Raw genomic sequence first — 21,733 nt, 5'->3', positions numbered from 1 at the left:
GGTTTCGTTTCGGAGGTGCTTGTCAGCTTGTGTAGGACCTGGGTTTAAATTAATACTATTTCAGGAAATGAAAAAGAAGTTTATGAATCTCATTTTTATTATCAAATTCATTCAAAAAAGAAAAAAAAATAAAGAAAATTTAAGCAGTGCGGGGCGGGTGCGGGTTTATGTGGGGCGGTTGAAAACAGTAAATTATGTGATGGGGTGGAACGGGGTGGGGCAGGGCAAAATCTTCACGGGTTTGCCCCCGAACCACATCGCACCGTTTGCCATCCCTAGTCTATTAATTCTGTAACAGCAAGACCTTCACTTTAATTAGGATGAAAGGCATGCTATGTATGTCTTATCAATAAGTCATCAATAATTAATTGCTTATTTCATTTACTTTTGTAGTTTTATCCTACTCAAGGAAGAGATGGTTTTAAAAATAGATGATTTGAAGAAAAGATATATTTCATTCAGTTAGTTTAATGCTTAACAAGATAATAAAAAAAGGAAACAAGTTTGTCATGAAAAAAGATATGAAAAAAGTCCAAAAGAATCATATTTAAGGAACTATACTTTCTTAAATGAGCTTCGTGGAAAAACAGAGACAGAACTAGAAGTAACATTCGTGTCATTTGCACCAAATAGGAATGCCATAAAGAGATGCATTATTATATTTTTAGAACAGCATGAGATTTAAAATTTGACATACTTCTGCATAAATATGGCACGGCTCTAGCATCAGTAGTTTTTACCAACTAATATAGAATAATAGAACTCCTAGTGTGTTTTAGTCTGCTTATCTGCTTCCCCAGGGGGCCTAAAGATCAGAAAAAAGAAAATACAGGCATTCCTTCGTCGTGATGATGCAGTTAATTGTGGCGGAAACAATGTGGTATGCGGATCTCGTTTTATGGTCTAACCAATTTGTGCACCGAGCCTAAGAATGTCCTGCAGGTATGAAAATGTGCGGCCATCTTGCGCACAAACATTGCAGGAAGCAGCATGCATGAGAGCACATTAACATCTTTTAACCATCATTCGTCATCACAACCGCCCATAAGTTACAAGTATATCTCTTAACTTCTTTGCTTCCGCATCCAAGCTGTCGAAGCTGGTAGAACTAGGAATCCTCCAACTCCAGTTTCCAAACTGCAATTAACGGAAAAACAAAAGAAAGAAAATGATATCACAATTAAGGATTGTTAAGAGAATGAACCTCGAGCGTCACTTAACCTCAAAAGCTAGCTCATTGAGGGATGATTGCCCAATACCGTACAAGAAGAGAAAACTCATTCCCTCAACTAATGCGGGACAATGTAATCCCCTCCCCCCTACACACACGGACCTGACATCTAAAGCGTGGACAATATAACATGGTGACCCAAAATTAGGTAAACCAAGAACACGAATAAGTCTCACACTGCTACCATGCAAGAGAATGGATCTTGAGCCCAAATCAACTTTCATGAGGTGAGGATTGCCCAGGATCATACAAGGACTCATTTCCTCATCTAACAGATAGCAAGAATGACAAAGTTTCACTATAAAACAAGTAAATGCTAATATATTGATGTGGTTGCTAGACGCCATCAGAACTTAGGCTATTGAAAAGTTAATGAGATTCAACAGTCAAGAAAACAGTTTTTTGGTTAAAAGCTGAAACTTGGAAGAGTTCCAAAGTGCCAATGGAACCAGAAGCTATAAGCTACGAATATACACAAACAGTTAAACATGAGGAAACTGTGAACGCAGACCAAAAACTGTGGCAACTAGGAAGAAAAGAGTCTACAGAGTTATCTAACATTCCTACTTCACTTAGCTGACCAAACAACAGAAACAGGACGATAACTTCAGATATGCCTCCAAGAGCAATTGACAGTAAACAGAAGGTTTAGAGTACTAATCTAGCTTCAACCTACCTCTTCCAACAACCAGCCTATACGTGATAAAGAGCTAGCTCTGGTCACTCACTGGTCACTACATATAAAAAGATTTCTTCTTTACCTGAGTTGCTGGAATATTCATTCGGGATTCACTCCCAAGCCCAAGTACATCCTGCATTGGTATAATTGCGATACGGGCTACAGAAGAAACTGCAGCTTCGATCAGGCCCCATGATATTTCCTCTTCCTCAATGTTTGATAAATATTTTAATACCTGATACAGCAGTTTAAAGTTATCAACAAACTGATGCTCATTGTCATCATGTTATGTAAAGAAAAGGACCACACAGTATAGTCAATTCATCATACTAACATTGGATTTCTCTTCCTGTGGCAAGATGTTCCACCAACCTCGGGTCTAAGACATGCAAAGAAAAGAAAATGCTTAGAAATATTGGACAAACTTTTTTCTCTAGCGTAAACAGTTAAACTATCTTAACCTTTCAACAAAGTAAAAGGTAAAACAATTGGGAGAAGTGTAACTACCAGCAATTCTGGTTTTGTTATGCAAAAAAAGAATATTTATAATAGGGAGGGGGGAAAACACAACAAATCAAGATCAAGCACCGATGATTACCGTATCATTATCATGAGTTCCAGTATACACTACTTGGTTCTGCTCATGATTGTGAGGCAGGTGAGGGTTTTCTGCATCGCTGCCAAATCCTGAATGACACAAAGAACAAGTTTATGCCAAGAATATTGCCACAAAAATTTCAGGCACTACTTTCTGTACACATTCTATAGGTCAACAGAGGATATAGCTACCAAACTGGAGTACGGCCATGCCAGGTGCCTCAATGGACTTTCTAAGCTGAACAACATCCTTGGTGATTACTCCCTGTCATTTATAATTACTAAGAAATGAGAAGATATAGCAATAAAGCAACAAAACTACTTGAACACATCGAAAGTTATCTTCTAACCTTCCAAAAAGCCACTTACACACTACCAAGACACTATTCAAATGGACAGAGTACAAACTAGTCTCATCAGGATGTAATAACTTAACTGGATATCATTAAATCCAAAATCTGTTTAGCCAGAAAGAGCAAACAGATGTATTTGGTGTAAAGAAAGTACCATTTTGTAGGTAGTTGAGAGGACTGGCATAAAAACAAGAATGCTCCACACACTCATATTGAAAATATATTTAATGAAATCTTTTATAAAACATACATATATATGTTGTTTGATTAGTAATTAAATATACATATATATGTATACACACACACATTCATATATGTATGTATGCATGAATGTAGATCTCCCTGACATCTTCTAAACTTTAATATCTCCGAAATAATAGATGCCATTATACCTTTCCCATCACTTAATTAGCTCACAAATGTTCAGTGTGATAATGAACCTACAAAGATCAACCTAAACTCCTTGATATAGATATGACTTATTCAAAAATTTCCACCGCAGCAGACATACAATTGCATGGACCATGCAACTCAGCTTGCAGATGCAAACACAAGCCTATTCATTGTTTCACCTTGAATTAAATTCATCTACAACGACTACATTTGACATAAGCATGAAACTGATATTCAACTTGAACGGGTGTTAGGAGCTTAATCCAAATGCAATAGGAAAAGGCTATTTACGCTCACATGGCCATCACAGTTTGTTCTAGACTGAGGCTCACTTTGAAATTAGAGAAATTAAGTATGCTTGAATGAAGCTAAAAGAAAGAAAATAATGAAAGATAAACGGCTTTAATATAGAGTAACTTTGCTTGCACACAAACATGATCATGAAGATCTGCTGTCAAATTATTGCTTTTAACCAATACACAGCCAGAAATTGCCTAACAAATGGGTTACATGCAATCGGCTTTTCTCCTTTGTATCTTTTCTAAAGCATTATGTTTTACTTCCTAAAAGGTGAAGTTATTGGGAGTGTTCGACCATTTAAATGTCTACCATATTACAAAAGAATGCTCCAGGGAGCCATTATAGCAGACATTTCTTTTTGATCGGTAGGAGCCATTAAAACAGACATCAAGGCAAAATAAGAGATTTCAGGGAGAAAATCTGATGTATACTGTCCTTAGACATACCAAGTCTTCAGCTATAATATTGATCTTCCCAACAGCTTGGAAAATAGCATCAAACAAAGGTTTTCCAGGTCCCACCTAAGCCATGAAAATAAAACATTAAGATAGTTTTCATATTAAGAACAAAACATGAAATAAATATGAACAGAACTGACCTTCCACCGTCCCAGCATAGCGACTTTTGCTTCTGCAAGTATGGATTATAAAAATTACATGAGTGCCCAACTGATAAAAAATTACATGCAAGCTCGTAAACATCCGACATTAGTTACCAGAAGGAACAGCCCAAAATCCAGCAAATCCTCTAAAGTGATCTATCCTAAATTCATCAAAAAGATCCGTTGCACGTCGAATGCGGCGTATCCACCACGAAAATCCATCCTTCTCCATGGCTTTCCAATCATAGAGAGGGCTTTTTAGCAAAAAACAAAAAAAAATCAAAGTAAGTAGTGGATAGCACAACAATTGACAATTTAATATTGAAATTAGATATGATCTGCCAGTAAGAATTCCTGAAGTCGCCCCCAGGGCCTAGCTCAAGTGGCAAAGGGTGGTGGATTTGTGTCTTAGGTCACAGGTTCAAGCCCCCACACCATGCAAAGCAAAGCCTGGTATTTAAGTGGAGAAGGGTAGAGGGGCGGGCCCATTATCCACCGAGTTTCGAAGGCTGCGGTTGGTCCAAAGGATCGGCCCCAGACGGATTTCTCGGTCATCAAAAAAAAAGAATTCCTGAAGTCAATTAAAACGATGGGTTTCCACCAAGTATATCTTCTAAAAGCAATAACTATATATACTTCCATACTCAACTAGATATTTTTCAGATAAAAGAAATGTTAACAATCCAGTCTCTGAGTAACACTAACCTGCCCCATAGTTGACCAGTTTCACTAAAGGCGTCTGGAGGAACACCACTAACTATAAGAGGGAAACCTTTCCTATTCTGCCAAAGAGATAGATGGTTTATGCAGATCAGAAGGCATTGGAAGTTAGTAGAGGTGTAACTCACCAACTTATTTACCGACTAGGTCAACAGAGATACTAACCAGCAGAAACTGTTTCTTGTTGGCCCAAACATCAGCACTGTGATATCCAACATATATTGGCATGTCTCCCATTATACCGATTCCTTTTGATCGTGCATAGTCACGAACTTTTTGCCATTGTCTTTGGAATAAGAACTGTTGTGCAATGAATGTGTCAATCTGTTCCAGGTAGAATTAGATCAACGTTCCATGTTTGCCCAATTTCAAGGATCCAACTTGGTCAGCATTTAAAGATTTAAAGAGGTCTTACAAAATCCTTTTCACTTTGATAAACATCTTCTAGAGCTGCAAGATGACGATTTTTCAATGGTTCAGGCCAATCGTACCAGCTAATAGTGTTTAAAGAGTTGTCTATGGCAGCAAAATAAGCAGCATCCTCTAGCCAATCTGCATTTTTCTTGAATAAATGATGTTTAGCAATAACAGGCAGCAACTGAACCACTTTTAATAATTGTTACTATGTCCTCCCATTTTCTGACTTTTTCCTTATTTTGCATTTTAAAGTGAATATATATAAAATAACAGAAACACATGCCATCTGCAACTGCACCAAAAGTTCATTGTGTTGGAAGACTAACGGCTACTTACATTGTATGATTTTGTTGCTGAACAGGTACACCCTCCTAGCCAAGCCCCTCACCTTTCACATGAATATATTCTTCTCTTTCGGTTTTTTTTTCTGGTTCTTTTATTTTTGTTGTTGTTGTTGTTGGTTGTGTGTGTGTGTGTTGGGGGGGGGGGGGGGGGGGGGCATAATTTACTACTGGTTTCAAGAAAGAAAAACCCATAAGCTCTGAAACTTCAGCTAGCAAACAAAAAAGATTAGGAGAGAAGAGACATAGCAGATAAAGAACTTATTGTAAGCATTGGGATTACATTAAAGACGATTTGTTCAATGAAAGAAGGCAAGCAGAGGAGGAAATAAACGACAGACTGTACATATTAGTGTAAGTCATTTTTAAATGTTTTCTATTTAATAAGGTAAATGATATTATTAATAATGGGAGAACTCCTGTATACAAGAGGTATACCAAAAGGTAGAGAATCCACATCAAAACATGATTCTCTACAAAAGACACCCAATTATCTATACAAGTAGGGACCTCATGGGTGCACCAAAAAGTTAATCATCTTTAAAAGTTATGCTGATGATTCCTCAAATGTGCAAAATTAATCATCTTTAAAAGTTATGCTGATGATTCTGAAAGCAAAAACTAAAGTTAACCACTTAACTGTCGTTAGCCGATTTTTTGGTACAAAAATGGTTCATATTAAACTTGTAGATAAGAAGTCTCTGTTAAGAAAGTAAAAACACTTTTTACAATGACCCAACAAAGAAAGCAGGACAGTCCGTTGGGACAAAGAGTACATACTAATCAGTATGCCTATCCTCTCAAGAAACTCTATTTCAATTTCTACATACACCCATGGGATTTGACATGTAATCTACCAAAGGTTACTGACATAAAATGCAATACTTCTCCTTTCCCTAATATAGCAACCAAACAGAGGAAGAATCATATTACAGTTTGAAAGACCATGCTTCAACTAATCAAGAAATGAAATATGTTTATCTTACTCGAAATATTTGGATCCCGGCGAAAGTTTTCGAGCTGTTCTTTCAGTTTCCCTTCACTGGAGATAAGCCTCTTTGCTGCCTAAAATGATTAATGAAGAAATTATCCTTTAAGATCATTTCCTCTATCATTTTTTTAAGGGAAACAATTATTTATCTATAGTGAGAATGAAAAAGAAGACAGGGAAAGCTTGAGTGCAGAAGAATAAAAATTTGACATTATGAAGCAGACATGCAAGGAAATCGGAGAGAAAGGAAATATTTGTATCTTTTCCTCACTCAAAACCCTTCTTTTGAAAGTAATTTCCAACCCATAGTTTCTTATAGTTTATGTTAAATAATAAAAGAGGAACTAGCAACAAGTGTCTGCTCATTGTTTACCTTGGCTATCAAAGGATCTTTTATCTCAGCAACAGTTGAGTAATTGATACGATCCATAGGTCTTCAGAGCAATAAAAAACCAAACAATAAGAATGCTGATGTGAAGTAATGCTCCAGATAAATTTTCTATGTTCAGAAATACTAATAAATATTAAGTAGAATGCTATAATAAGGCTCACAGTGGTTCCGGAAGTTCCTCCTTCTTCAGTAAACCATCATCAACAAGTTCTTCAAGAGAAATCAAAAGGGTGTTACCACAATTTGCATCCTGAAAGCAACCATTGATAAACTGTCATTTCAATGTTGCAAAGGATGAACAATATGATTTTTTCAAGATCTCTACAGCATCAGCAGAAAGGCAATGATCCATGTCATTGTCCGTATGAATACTCAATCAGATAAATTTAGTTGCAAAGAGAATGAACCGGATATAACATGAATCAAACTACACAAAATCTCAAAGTTTTGCCTCATTGAATGTGCATATTCAGGCAGTTCATATCTAAGTTGCTCGGACACGGGTGCGGGTGTCCGACACGGGTGCGGATCTAGAAGTCGGATCCTTCGAGATGTAAATTCTAAGATTCAGGGATACGGATCCGGATCCGGATACGGGTGCGGGGATCCGGCTAAAAATAATTCAAAAAAAAATATAAATATAAAAATATCTCTAAATTATGAGAAATTTTGTGGAATACTTACGTATAGCTTGTAAAGTGTGAATTTCTTTTTTATTCTCAAGTTGTAGATAAGTAAAGGATTGATTTCCTAAATAATATATGCTATTTTATTCAAATTTATCCTAGTTTTGGTTCTGATTTCGGGAATCAAATTGTATCTCGTCTCGAACTTTTTCGTCCGCCGTGATCAAAGTACCCAAAATTGTTTGACCAAATCCGGTACAGATCCCATTCCCACACCCATACTAGTGTCATGTCAACACGGGTGCGGCTCCTAAATTGCCGTGTCGGAGCAACTTAGGTTCATATTGCAGAATTTTATCCTAAATACTCAGTAATTCTCTTCAAAGAAAAGTTAAGCTTCTCCTGCTTTCTATTGAATTTCTATGTCATGTATAAAAGATGCCCAACTCACTCAAAGCGTAAAAAGAAAAATTCATGTCACCTGGCCTGAATAGGGTGATCCATCTTCATTGCCTCTCTTTCCAGGCGGTACAAGTGGAAGAACCTGCAAACAAACACAGAAATTCCTGAACCTTTTCTTTAGTTTCCAGTTACTTATGAGAAAATTAGAACCAGTTTGGGTTCATTGTTTGGATAAAGGGTGAGATTCGATCTTGATCTTCAATTATAAGAGTAGGCTATTATATTCTCAAGTAAAAATTGAAAAGCATACCAACTACAGCAATCAAGATATACATATACAACAACCAATGCCATTATGAGGTTCCAGACCATATAACTTGAGACAACAAGCTTCTCCAAAACATTCATTACAAAGACAATCAGAAGCATGCAAGAGAGTACAAACTTTGGACCAAAAGAAAAAGCTAAATAATCGGAAAAGGTACTTCTCAACCCTTTATTAGTAAGTGAGTGAGCTGTTTTTCTCCTTTCCGAATACTAACAAATTACAGTCCAGGCATCAACTATTGTAGGTTCCAACACCTACATACATGAGCTGATGAAACTAATTTTTTTTATGAGATAGATAAAAAAAGATTACTATAAGGTAAGATTTTAATTCTTATTCATTTTTTTTCATCTGATTGATAAAATCCAATACATAACCTGTATGTTCCATGCTACTATGAAAAAGAGGTTTAAAAAAAAAATTTACTGACATGAAAAATTCATGCTGGCATAGTAACATAATAGAATTACAAGCTTGTAACCAAAATGTCACAACCAAATATAGTACTTCCTTTTTCCCATTTCATGTGACATACTTTACTTTTTAGTCATCCAAAAGAATGACATTTTCCTATAATAAAAATAATTTAACTTTAAACTTCTTAGTTTATCATTAGCTTTTATAGTTATACAAATATTATGGCATGTTTAAGACCACCAATTTCAAATGTATTCTTTTCTTGACAAACATAAATTGAGACGGATGGAGTAGTAAGTTTTTTCGCTTTGCTTATAGCACAACACTAATGCAGCAAATTTCCCAATTCCAGAAAGCTTAAAAAAAGAGCAAGTTGAACCTGCCACAGTGAACAACCAGCAAGATGAAGCCAATCAAGAAACTGAAAAGCCTGAGGGCCAAGGTCCCCTATACCATAAGGTCCAGGAAACGACGTCGGATGTAGCAAAATTCCAGCTCTTCTACGATCACTTTGGTCCCGTTTTGGCAACCAATCAGCATACTCAATCGGCAAGTCCTCACCCACACAAGGCACGTTTCCATTTTGAAACCGTACCCCAACAAACGATCTTTTCATATCAAAACTGAAACTGGGTTTTGACCAGATTCCTACAGGAGATTGAGAATTGTTATTCTTGGGAAATTGCAGTTTGGGTGAAGAGAAATAAGAGGGGATAACTGAGAAACAAGTGTGAATTGCCATTGATGATGAACCCAAGAACGTGATTATGAGAGAAGATTAACAGATTTTGGTCACATATGTGAGCTTTCTACAAAGAATATACGAAATTTGGATGAGAATTTTGATTGGAAAAAGTGGGGTTGATTTCTGAAATCGAGATTGCCGTTTTTGCTTCAAATGAAAGAGCAGAGTGGAGTAAGAGTGGGAGAAGCAGTTGAGTTGGGGGACAAGAAGCACGTGATTGCACCCTCATATTATTACCCCTTCGGTCACACCATTTTGACTTGGTACATATTTGCCGTTTGAACATAAGAATTTTTTTTTTGGAAAGATTTTCATTTTTTTTTTCGAAATCGGTATTTGTCCATAAAATTTTCACTTTTCGCTTGAAAATAAATTTTAGAATTCTTTAAAAATTCTAAAAATTCCAAAAAGCTATTTTAACTCAAATCACTCACAAAAATTCAAAAACAACCCAAAATTATATTTATGTTCAAACACAACTCTAATTTTCAAATATTATTTTTAATTAAAAAATAAATTCACTTTTTTTTTAAATTTTTTTTTACAATTCTCATGTCCAAACGCCCACTTAAGATAGTAGTGTCGAAAAAATATATATTCGAGATGCAGGTTAAGTTCCAATTTATGTGACTTTGCTTATAGTTTCTGTGTTTCAAAAAAATGACACACTTTCATATTTGAAAATAATTAATTTATACTTTTTAAATGTTAATGATAAGTGTTTAAATCATATAAATACTATGACATATTAAGGTCATAAGTTTCATATATTTTAAAATCACACAAATTTAATAACATGTTTAAGAATATAAATTTAGAAAATGCATGTGCGAGTTAAATAAAATCACATAAACTGAAACATGTATAATAATTGAAAAGTTAGTTAAACCAAAAAATCCCATCACAATTTAAGTTGAATTAGTTATCTGGAGTCATCTGGACGGATTATAAAAAAACAATCTCTTGAAATAAACTTTTTTTTGTTGAATGAGTGTAGTGTTATTTACAAATATGTGTGTGTTTTAGGGGTGACACATCTTGTTTTATCAATTATCAGTTAAATGCAACATGTAATATGGGAGATTATGTTTTGAATCATTTACCCATGTTGTTTTAGTAATGTGATTATCAATAAAATTAACACATTAAACAAAGAACCGTAGAGTTGCCGTAACTTGTAAATTTGTTGTCATGTGACCTGGAGGTTACAAGTTTAAGCCGTGGAAACAGCCTCTTGTAGAAATGCAGGGTAAAGTTGCGTACAATAGACCCTCGTGGTTCAGGCTCTTCCCGGCCCCCGCACATAGCGGAAGCTTAGTGCACCGGGCTGCCCTTTTAAACAAAGAACTGTAGAACTAGAGATTTATATTCTCAATTCTAACTTTGCTTGATACTGAGGTATAATTATTAATGTTACTGCATATTTGTAAAAAATACAACTTATCTTTATCGGATCACATTCTTCTATTCAAGTTGAAAGCGGCAAGAAGATTCGTTTCCTCATATGATACTATTGAAGAAGGCGAGGACAGTTCATATTTAATAGAGTTCTTTGCATTTTACACCCCTAATATATACTATCACGTTTTTTATTTGCATCTTACCCTCTTATCTTTTACAATTTGCTCTCTAATGTATTTCATCTTTATTTAAAAATTAAAAATAAAATAATTTATAACTAAAGGGGCAAAGAAGATGTTGAATTTATTCGAGTTCTCATCATCCTCTAACACTCAAACTCATTGATTTCACACTTTATCACGTGTAATAATTATCCACCAGATAATATGCAAATGACCAAAATTACACCTCCAGTTTTGTGCACTAACTAGGGTCCAAATAAAAAAATTAGTGTATACATTAGGAATGCAAAATGCAAGTACTCTATGTCACACTGTGATCAATCCTACTGTGTAATACTCTATTCTAAAGCTTATTTTGTGAGGATCTAAGTGTAAGGGGGAAAAACATGTAATTTTCTGATAACTTTTGCAAACACGAGCACTACATTAGGGTTGAGTTAAAAGCTAAGCATTTGTGCGCAAATGCATGATAGAAGCTTGAAACTCTAAGGGAAAAATGTGTAGACATTCAGAAGAAACTGTTCGGTTTGGGGTACGGTCAGTTCACCGGGAGGATCGCTCTTCCAATTTGAAATTTTTTCCTTGAAATTTCAACCTTTTTGACTATGACAACAGCCGCGACTATAAACTGACTCGTGACTATGGCAGGGCGGTACGCTCTGCTCTCTCACGACCCCTACTCTAATCAAAAGACTAAAGGCGTAATTTTTAACAATTGTTCAGAAGAAACTGAAGAACTATATTAGTTGGTATTGCATACATAAATAATGAATCACCGAATATACCACGTTAGATGTTGCCAATTTGGATAACTTGGTCAATAAGAGGGTTATCATATTGAACAAAAATTAAAGGAATGGTTTATCCTTGAAAAATGCTCCAAATTATTTCAAACAAGGCCAAAGTTGCGTTGCTACCGCGTGAAAGAAATATTCCCAAACACTGTAAACAAAAATAGCTCTAAATCACAATACTGGTCACGTTTTTTTCTTCTTTTTTTCACGTTATTATGATTAATTAACCTTAACAATAAAAGTATTGAACTTCCTAATTTTTCCTTTTCTCCCTTATTCTACACATTTGCCGTGCAAATGACAGCAGGGGCGGATCTAGTGCAAAGGTTACAGGTCCATTTGGACCTAATAACTTTTGCATAGATTCTGTATTTGTACTAAAAAAAATCATTAAATATATGTCATGAATGATATTGGGCTTGGGCCAAATGAAAGTAGCGTGCAAGTTGGGATTGACGATAGTGGGCATGGAAAGCCACTAAGCGAAAGGAAAGGATTGAAGAAACCATCACATGGGTTGGAAAGTTACATTTGGGACCCGGATTGATGGGCTTAGCCGCTGAAATGCGAAATGAAGTTCGGTTAGTTAAATAGCACGGTTATATGATAGTGGGATAGGCTGAATATTGTTAGAAACTTCCCCTCTCTCTGGTCTCTCTCCCTCGTCTTTTCTTTCTGTGACTCTACTCTCCCCCATCTCCGTTTCTCTTACTATTTTCTTAGTTTATGACTCTATCCTTTACATTTTCATTGTAATCAGTTTATGGAAGTTTAATCGAGGAACTGTTCCTGTATGTATTGAGTTGAGTTCATAACATTATATGAAAATATTTAGCTCGAAAACTAGTCTGTTGGTCCGATTATTATTGTTTATTAACTTCATGAAGCTACAGGTACTCATAAACTTAATATCCTAGATCCACCTATAGTAAAAATCTTGGCAAGAAGATAAACGTCGTCATCAGAAGAAGAAAAAAAGCAAAGGCAAAGTAAACAAAGAAAAGAAGATAACATAAAATTGTAAGAAAGGCATATTAGTTGCACTAAAAAGTCAGTGTAGCTAGCTAGTTTCTTTTTAAAATTGCACATAAAACATCATGCTTATTCAAGAGGACAATACATTCTCTAAGTCCCAAATAAAAATACATAAAGTGAGAGTAGTTCACCACAAAGAAAGATGACTATTACATTTTACCATGCCTTTTCACTTGTGGCATCGCTCTCTTTTTAAGGTTTATTTGTGCTTCTTTATATAATACTAATAATAATGATGGTATACCGTGCGTGTATGTATATATTCACAAGAAACTAATAAGCTCAGGTCTAATCATTACATCATTCATATAAGTCCATACACACGGTACGCTTCAAACCTTCCATAAAATAAGTTTTATATATACACAAAACTATATATAACACTTTCTTTTTCAGTATATATAAAGTAAGTTTTCTTTCTTTGATTATGTTCTCATTGCTGGTGTTTTATTTTCAATATTTGAAACCTAGATATCGTCAGTCCAATCACTGAGCTCGTTGTCATAGAACAAGCCATCGACGATTTGATCAATTAGGGAATCGATGAAAGTGTTGCAACCAACTGTGAAGATTCGGCCAACTTTGCTGCGAGAACTTGAAAACCATGCAAAAATGGCAGCACAAGCTACAGCACCAATAGAAACCCCAGCAGCTTCAGCTATTCCTTGAAAATCCGTCTTTCTGAATAGAGAATTTCCAGTCACTACTTCCATGGATACTGTTGCTGCAAAAACAATCTGGACAAAAGCTTGAGCTTTATGTGGACTGGTGGATATATAACTGATTTGATTATAAAGGTATAGCGGATCCAGAATTTAAACCTTATGGGTTCAACTTTTAAGGTTTTACACATTGAACCCATTATATTTTTAAAGTTATAGGTTCATATCTACTATTTTTGTAATTTTAATGAATTTTTATATACAAATTTTTACTCCTCGTCGAAAGTTATGGGTTTAGTTGAATCCATTGGTGGAACACTACATCCACCTCTGTATGCACTTAAATAAGTAATGTTTTCACTATTAATGCAATTTAATCTATGAGTCAACTTTGTTAGGGAGCATTGATCACTTTATTCCTCAATCTGGGATTTTCTGGTGCAAAAATGAATTTAGTCGGCTCCGAATACTCAATATCGAGTGGAAAACAAAAGAAATCAATCAATTATTACTAATAGTTATTGCTCTCTTTTTCAAGTTACTATATCAGAGTTGGTAGAAAATCTAAATGGTGTTAATTTATTTACATTGCCGGTGCAGAGAACATGAACTCTTAATTATTGTAAAAATAAGTCAAGTTCGTTTAGCTTTAATAAAAACGGTGCTTCCCATAAGCTAGTCAAGCTTACTGATCTAACGAAGGGAGCACCCAGCGAAAAAGAAAAAGTGATTTATGTGTTTGACACGACGAAAGATTTTTTATCGAAAAATGTTTCATGTTATTTGGTAAGCGAGCGAAAAAAATATTTTACAAATATATATTAGCAAATCGCACGGATAGTATTTGATGAAATTTTTTTACTATTATAAATAATAACACCTAGGTGTTGATTGAAACAATAATAAAAGAATACTGTATAAATTAAGATAATTGTATGAAAAAGATATTTTTTGAACCTCGAGAGAACTTCGTCTTCCTCTCCCTCCCCTGTATAATATATGAACTTTGCAAATTCCATTTTCACTCATAATTTCTTTTTCTAATTTTGCGTTATTGATACAGATCTTAGATTTTCTAAATGACACAAATACACCTAGATTTTAAAGTCCAGTTGAAATTTAAATCATGATCAGTTTGAACCATATGCTTTGAAACTGAATATAAGAACCAATCATAGCCAGAAAAAGTGAAGTTAATTACCATGGCAAGTCGACCAGAGATAATCTCAAAATCCTGACTCTTTTTGGAACTCTCAATATACTCCGACAACGTTGCGAAAAAGGGTGAAACCTCGTCATTTTCTCCATGAAAACCGTTCTTGGTCTTGATAACTCCGACAGGATCCGACCCGAATGACCTTAAAGTAGTCAACCTCGGCTGCAACATTATTTTCCCATTCTCCAGCTGCCCTGGTTCTGATACTCTCAGCTTCTGAACCGGCGTAAAAATCGCCGGTTCAGCCTTCTGAGTCTGCGGTTTGAGCTCACAGAAAACTGGTCGAGCTGTTAAGGCCATTGGAGAAATTACAAGAAGAAGAATCTAAGAGATGATTCCTCAAAAGTGGGAGAGCAAAAGTGTTTGACAAAGTGGGGTTATTCTAGTTGGAATCTTAGTGGGAGTTTTTAGCTCAAATAGTCCCTTAACTTTGAGCGTTGTCTATTTCAGTCTTTATTAAGCTACATTATATTATCTTGAGCACATAATCCTTTTTAAGTTTATAAACATTGAACACTTTTGGTCCACCAAACGGAATATTAGAACGAAACTAAAAATTACTCCCCCTGTTTAAAAAAAATTGACATTATTTCCTTATTAGTTTATTTAAAAAAGATTGGCACATTTCAATAATTCCTTAATAAGAAGTATTTATAGCCACATAAATGTTATGACAGGTTTCCGACCATAAGTTTCAAAAGTTTTATAGTTACACAAATGTTATAACTTATTTAAGATCACATATTTCAAAAGTCTTCTCTTCTTTATTAAAATTTGTGTCAAGTCAAACTAAGATAATATTTTTCAAACGGAAGGAGTAACAAAAATGTCACATGTTTTTCACATGATTAGAGTTATTAAAAAATGACAATGAAAGAGATTTTCACCAATTTTATTTTTTTTCTTCAGTTTCAGTACTAACCAAAACAAAAAGATAACTACTCTACACAAAAGAATCACTGCGGGAAAAAAAATAAAAAAATTGCGTTGAACAAAAAGGAGCTGTGATTAGAAGAAAAAATGAAATTGGCTAGGTAGAAAATCGATCATAATAGTCATTTAGCTTGGTCACGCAGAAGACACGACATTTTTGTTAGTTTTAAATGATCCGTTTCATTAGTTAGACTAAAAATACTCATTTTTTTTTAATAAATATAAAAGATCATTTGCGCTCAAGATAATTATTAAGAATAAAAATAGACATGTCCGTAAACTTAAGGGACCATTTTGAGTACAGACTCATCTTGGAGGTGGAGTTAGGTTTTGGTGGTGATTGTGAAGAGTCCACGTCTAAGAAAAGGGATGTCTGGTGTATAAGTGGTGTTTGGTTATTGGCTTCAGAGAAGACTAGCAGACGTGGATATTGAATTGGTCTTTAACGTTATTTTCAGAGTAGTAGAGATATAGGAGTTGAGTGGGCAAGATGAATAATGAACGACTAGGAATTGGATAAAGTGAGAAATTATTTATTGGATGGAAAACTTTCTATGAATGATGGCTTTGCTTTGTTAATGAAAATGATTGGTGGTTTTGGATTTGCATGGGAATATATACATGGTGGACCTAATTAAGGTTTAATTGCGAAAGATGCAGCCTTCATTTCTTGGTGTTATCTAATGGCTCGCTTTATAAACTTTTTGTCAAATTTACCTTTATGATCACTTCAATTAGTTTAGTGTTAATTAAAGGAAATTTTATCAAGGTTTACGCCCTATTTATTATAAATAAAAATTCTTTTAAAATATTATTTTCTATAACTACATTTATAATAAAATATGTATTTATGGTATACACTACCGTTAAGGCATTAAATACGCTATGTATTATTTTTCTCTCTCATTCTTTCAGTTATTCTCTCCCAAAATCACCGCACGGTATATCTTCTTTCTCTCTCCATGATCTCTCTCTCACAACAAGATTGTATTCGCCATTGTTGAACCACGATTCTCTCACAACACGATTATCTCTCTTAATTTCAACGTATTTGTTCCAAAACGTTGTGGTAAGTGTTAAAGTTTTTGGCCGGTTCAAGCTTTTTCTTTTTCTCTTCACTCTTTTTTTAAAATCTTCACCATTGTTAGGTTTTCAGCAGAAAACTTCAAATTTCCTCTTCAATGGCTGATTCAACAACTCAGAAGAGGGTTACAAGAGGTATACACACTAAAGCACTCAATTTTGATGGGCCATCTTTCGATTTGCAAATCACTCAAGAGGAACCTGTATTTGCAGGTTCATCAGCAACCATTGAAGCCGAAAGGCGAACAAAATACGCAATGACCCTATGAGACAAGGTCAATATGAGAAATCTTCGAAAAAATCAACACTTCCTGATGTGGAAAAGAGAAGAAAAATTATCGATGATACTTCTGGGAGCAAGGCAAAAGAGGTCGCTAAAGGAAGTAGCTCAAAAACACAGAAGGACAAGGTAATTGTAGATGTATTTATATGTATTTGAGTTCGCATACACTGATTTTTAGTTTGTACAGTGATTTTCTCTTGTGGTATCTAAATGTATTTATATGTATTTGAGTCCGCATACAGTGATTTTCTCTTATTGTATCTAGATGTATTTATATGTATTTGAGTTCACATACACTGATTTTTAGTTTGTACAGTGATTTTCTCTTATTGTATCTAGATGTATTTTTATGTATTTGAGTTCACATACACTGATTTTTAGTTTGTACAATGATTTTCTCTTGTTGTATTTAGATGTATTTATATTCATAAAATAATATTTTTAAATACACCAACAGTTCTATCATTATTGCCATAACTCACAGTTATTGTTTGTAATTATCAGTGTATTTTGATATATTCATGAATGAGTTATGTATTCATGTATTCACTATTTTGTATGTATCGTATTTTGTATGCAACGAAAATAATGTATTTCATATATACATGTATTTATAATGTTTTGAACCCATAAACAACCTACATTAAAAATAATTAAGGTAATGTATCAACCTAACTGTATTCATTTGTATTTTCAAGCATATATTTATCTTTTTTGGTGTGTTTGTATGCAGAAAATAAAACTCTTTGTTAAACACCCGCTTATTTTATCGCCGCATATCAGTTTCTACACTAACACCGATAAAATCTCTGACCTCAAAGAAAAGCTTACTCCAGAGCAGTACAAACTATTTGGTACTACCTGTTTTGGAGGATTCCTCGGTTTGAAGCACTGTGAGGTTCAACATTAGTTGTTCAGGTGCTTCATGGTTCTGGAGCTGGAAGAAAGTCCTATTGACTCATTTTTAATACATGTGAATGGTACAACATTGTGCTTTTCACTCAAGGAGTTTGCGATAGTTATTGGTCTCAACTGTGTTAGTGACGCTGACGATTTTAAGTTTAACACAAAAATGCCTAACAGGATTGTGGAAACTTACTTTGGTAGTGCAAAGACTATCAAGAAGAAAGATTTGTTGAAATGCTTTGATGATAAGAATTGGGGTTTTGACAACAATGGAGATGCCATTAAAATAGTTGTGTTGTATTTCATACATACATTCATATTATCCAGAAGAACTGCACAACGATCCCAAGACTACATTTTGACTTGGTCGAGAGCGGGAGATATTGTGGTTACCCATGGGGTAAATCTATTAACAAGAAGATGGATTCCCAGAAGAAGTATTACAGGATATCTGGGATGCCTCTTGCTATGCAAGTATGGTTGTACGAGTTTTGTTCAAAGATCAACCCCAAAATTGCAATCCGAGTTGATAACCAGATTCCCAAAATACTCAATTGAAAATCCGCTGACAACCAGCCAACTTATGCTTACTTGATGAACGGCATGTTCAACGACTAAGGAAACATGGTAACTTACTATTATTTAATTGACTGGTATTTTATTCAACATATGTATTTCTGTTATTAAATACAGTGTTAAAATTTAATACGAAATACAGTTAAATACATCATACATCTATGTCCATGTTTTCACAAATACAGAAATACAGTAATACAACTTTTATATTTAACACATTGTTATAAATATTTTATATAATACATGTGAATACAAGTATATACATATTTGCCCATATACAAAAAAAGAGTACATTAGTAATGATACAGCAAATATGATTTACATTGAGTGTATTCTTATTTTCAGATGAAATATAACAATATTCAACCAACTGCTAGTGAGCTTGTAGTTATTCAGGTGCATCCGGATGGCGCTGATGTAGACCAAAGTCCTCTTCATACAGACCACAATGAAGAGGATTCTGATGACTTTAGTCCTACACCGCCTCTTCAGCCAAAGAAGAAACATGATGCAAGCGTTGGTCCATCATCATCACCACCTCACAAAAAGCGCAAACATCAGTTAATTGATCTCTCAACTGAAAAGTATCCAATACCACATGTGTCTGCTAAACCTCATGCCAAGAATCCTCCTACTGCTAAGATTGAAATCAAGGAAACTGTATTGAGGGATAAGAAGCCAATTGATTCTAAATCAGATGATTTGTCTGTCTTGAGGCAGGATCTAAAATCATTCAAGGATTATGTAAGTATTGTTAATAAATATTCATCTTTATAGTATATCTATAAACTTTCCTATATATTCTAACCCCTCTCTAATTATTTGTGTAATTATTAGGAAATGGGCGAGTTCACTTCACTGCGAACATTGATCAATGACAATTTCAAAAAACTTTCTGAAGATATTAAAGTTAACCAAAATACAGAAAGGGTATATCAAAGAAAGAAATATACTGGAAGATATGACGGTGGTATTCAAAGGTCAACCGAGGACAACTTGTGTGATAATCCCGGAATTCAAATACAACATGATACAGTTGTTGGGGAGAATTCAGAGGTTAAATATTTTTTACCTGTTTAGTATATTGTAGTATAATGATACATGTTTAATCAATGTATTTAGATGTATTTAGTATTAAGTTCTGTATTAATGTATTCATGGTTTTTTGAATACATATTTTTAATCAGCTATTACTATGCTTCAGTTTACTCAGGTATACAACAACATACATAATTCAGAATACACTCATATACATGAGAATAAAATGTTATATTAGTGAATACATTTAGATAATACAGGTGAATACAGTAAGATACAGGTGAATACAGTGATATACCTAAGTATATACATATGTGCCGCAATACATATATACTTAAGTGTATACACATACACTGAATTTGGTATTTATTGTCACGACCTAAAATCCAACTAGTCGTGATGGCACCTAACCCAACCCGTTAGGTAAGCCAATTACCAACTATCTGATTCCAATGAAGTTAACGAGGCAATTAATTAAAAGAAAATATCTAAAACCAATAATTTTTCCAAGAACTGGTAGTATAAATCATGAACTTCTAAGAATAGAGTATACAAAGCGGAGAAAAAATAAATACATAGTCTGTTTGAATAGTACATAAACGGAGCTTTTATAAATCTAAGGTTACCATGAACATGAGGCAGCTACAACAGGAACGCAGGTACATCTTCAAATTCGGCAACCATCGAGCATAACAACAACAACAGCCAACATCTGCATGCAATGTGCAGAAGTGTAGTATCAGTACAACCGACCCATGTACTGAGTAAGTAACAAACCTAACCTTAGGTTGAAAGCAGTGACGAAATTTTACCAAAGTCGGATCTAAAACCAATAGTCCACAACAATATCCAGAAAACAAATCTCATAACAACAAAATTGAGGCAGTCAATGAATAACTCACTAATAAAGTGCTCAGTTCGTTCATAGTTCCAGAAAAATAAACATTTTTATTTTCAAATATAATAGTAAAACTCAATTGTTTTCACTAAAATCACCAAAATATGAGTAAGTCTGAAAACTGTGATTTTTCCAAAATCCTTTCAATAATAAATGAGATGTTTCATTTTCTTTCCAAATAACCCGTATAAAACAATTGCATCATTATGCCCATCTGTCAACATGTGTGAGAAATCATGAATGATGTGATACTGTAGAGCATGAGGAAAAATCCATCTCTATGCATGTATGTCATGTGTGCATGTCAATGCAATACAACTCAGTGATAAAATCATATGCATACTCTTAGAGTATCATTTTACTCAGTCTTCCCAATCACTTAGTCTTCACAGTCACTCGTGCCTCACAGTCACTCAATCCTCCCAAATCACTCGGAACTCGCACTCAGTAGGTACCTGCGCTCACCGGGGGTGTGTACAGACTCCGGAGGGGCTCCTTCAGCCCAAGCGCTATATCAAGCCAAATCATGGCATAAATCACTCAGGCCCTCGGCCTATATCAAACATGTTGCGGCGTGTATCTCGATCCATAAATATCCTCACAATTAGGCCCTCGGCCTTACTCAGTCATCAACCTCTCTAGTCTCTCGGGCTCTCATAAATCATGATAAGCAGCCCAACAACAATGATATGATGCATCAACAATAAATAAGAGAGACTGAGGTATGATATGAAATGAATAAACATGACTGAGTGAAAAATTACAATTTGAACATATTATTCAACCGCAAAAATGACCCCAATGGGTACCAACAATAACAATATATGCCTAAGCATGATTTTTAATACGAGTCTCAACTCAATTTTTCTCTAACACGTAGAGAATGTACGGATATCAACAGATTATTCAACTATACAATCCTATGGAATTTGACCAATTCACAATTCCTACGGTGCACGCCCACACGCCCATCACCTAGCATGTGCATCACCTCCAAACAATTCACATAATACGTATATTCATGGTTCATACCCTCAGCTCCAAGATTAGAAGAGTTACTTACCTCGAACAAGCCGAATCCAATGTTGAGCAAGCTAAACAATGCTTCGAGAAATTCCATTATGTATGTAACAACTTTCAAACGGCTCGAATCTAGTCACAATTAATTTGATTAACTCAACCCAAATTATAGGA

At 34.7% G+C, this 21,733-nt stretch overlaps 2 protein-coding genes across 3 annotated transcripts; both read right to left on the bottom strand.

Annotated features, from left to right (window-relative positions):
• Positions 1-599: 599 nt before the first annotated feature.
• LOC104120353 (4-alpha-glucanotransferase, chloroplastic/amyloplastic) lies at positions 600-9,756 on the bottom strand. 2 transcript variants are annotated; one of them, XM_009632101.4, is made up of 16 exons: positions 9,167-9,756; positions 8,122-8,184; positions 7,176-7,264; positions 6,997-7,057; positions 6,619-6,697; positions 5,290-5,324; positions 5,040-5,198; positions 4,860-4,936; positions 4,269-4,408; positions 4,152-4,183; positions 4,000-4,074; positions 2,700-2,772; positions 2,509-2,597; positions 2,245-2,289; positions 1,993-2,145; positions 600-1,137 (listed from the first exon to the last, which is right to left on the bottom strand). In XM_009632101.4, the coding sequence occupies exons 1-16, from the start codon at positions 9,527-9,529 to the stop codon at positions 1,033-1,035; spliced, it is 1,638 nt and encodes a 545-aa protein (XP_009630396.1). In that variant the 5' UTR covers positions 9,530-9,756; the 3' UTR covers positions 600-1,032. The 2 variants fall into 2 exon arrangements, with proteins under 2 accessions (XP_009630396.1, XP_009630395.1); XM_009632100.4 differs by having other exon boundaries at positions 5,290-5,426; positions 9,167-9,755.
• Positions 9,757-13,204: 3,448 nt separating this feature from the next.
• Positions 13,205-15,205, bottom strand: LOC104120352 (stress enhanced protein 2, chloroplastic). The gene is made up of 2 exons (XM_009632099.4): positions 14,808-15,205; positions 13,205-13,681 (listed from the first exon to the last, which is right to left on the bottom strand). Exons 1-2 carry the CDS (start codon positions 15,120-15,122, stop codon positions 13,412-13,414), a joined length of 585 nt encoding a protein of 194 aa, XP_009630394.1. The 5' UTR covers positions 15,123-15,205; the 3' UTR covers positions 13,205-13,411.
• Between the last annotated feature and the right edge of the window lie 6,528 nt (positions 15,206-21,733).

The sequence above is a fragment of the Nicotiana tomentosiformis genome, chromosome 5 (assembly GCF_000390325.3).
Source record: "Nicotiana tomentosiformis chromosome 5, ASM39032v3, whole genome shotgun sequence".
Taxonomy (NCBI): Eukaryota; Viridiplantae; Streptophyta; class Magnoliopsida; order Solanales; family Solanaceae; genus Nicotiana; species Nicotiana tomentosiformis.
The sequence above is the reverse complement of the archived record's forward strand: the minus strand, read 5'-3'. Positions and strand labels throughout refer to the sequence as shown.

Coding starts and splice junctions, on each gene's coding strand:
- LOC104120353 (XM_009632100.4), bottom strand. CDS start 9,529: ATGGCAATTCACACTTGTTTCTCAGTTATCCCCTCTTATTTCTCTTCA. Junction 5,427..6,618: donor CCGGGATCCAAATATTTCGA/GTAAGATAAACA, acceptor AGAAAAATGCAG/ATTGGCTAGAGGATGCTGCT. Junction 5,199..5,289: donor ATCAAAGTGAAAAGGATTTT/GTAAGACCTCTT, acceptor TACCTGGAACAG/ATTGACACATTCATTGCACA.
- LOC104120352 (XM_009632099.4), bottom strand. CDS start 15,122: ATGGCCTTAACAGCTCGACCAGTTTTCTGTGAGCTCAAACCGCAGACT. Junction 13,682..14,807: donor TCTCTGGTCGACTTGCCATG/GTAATTAACTTC, acceptor GCTTTTGTCCAG/ATTGTTTTTGCAGCAACAGT.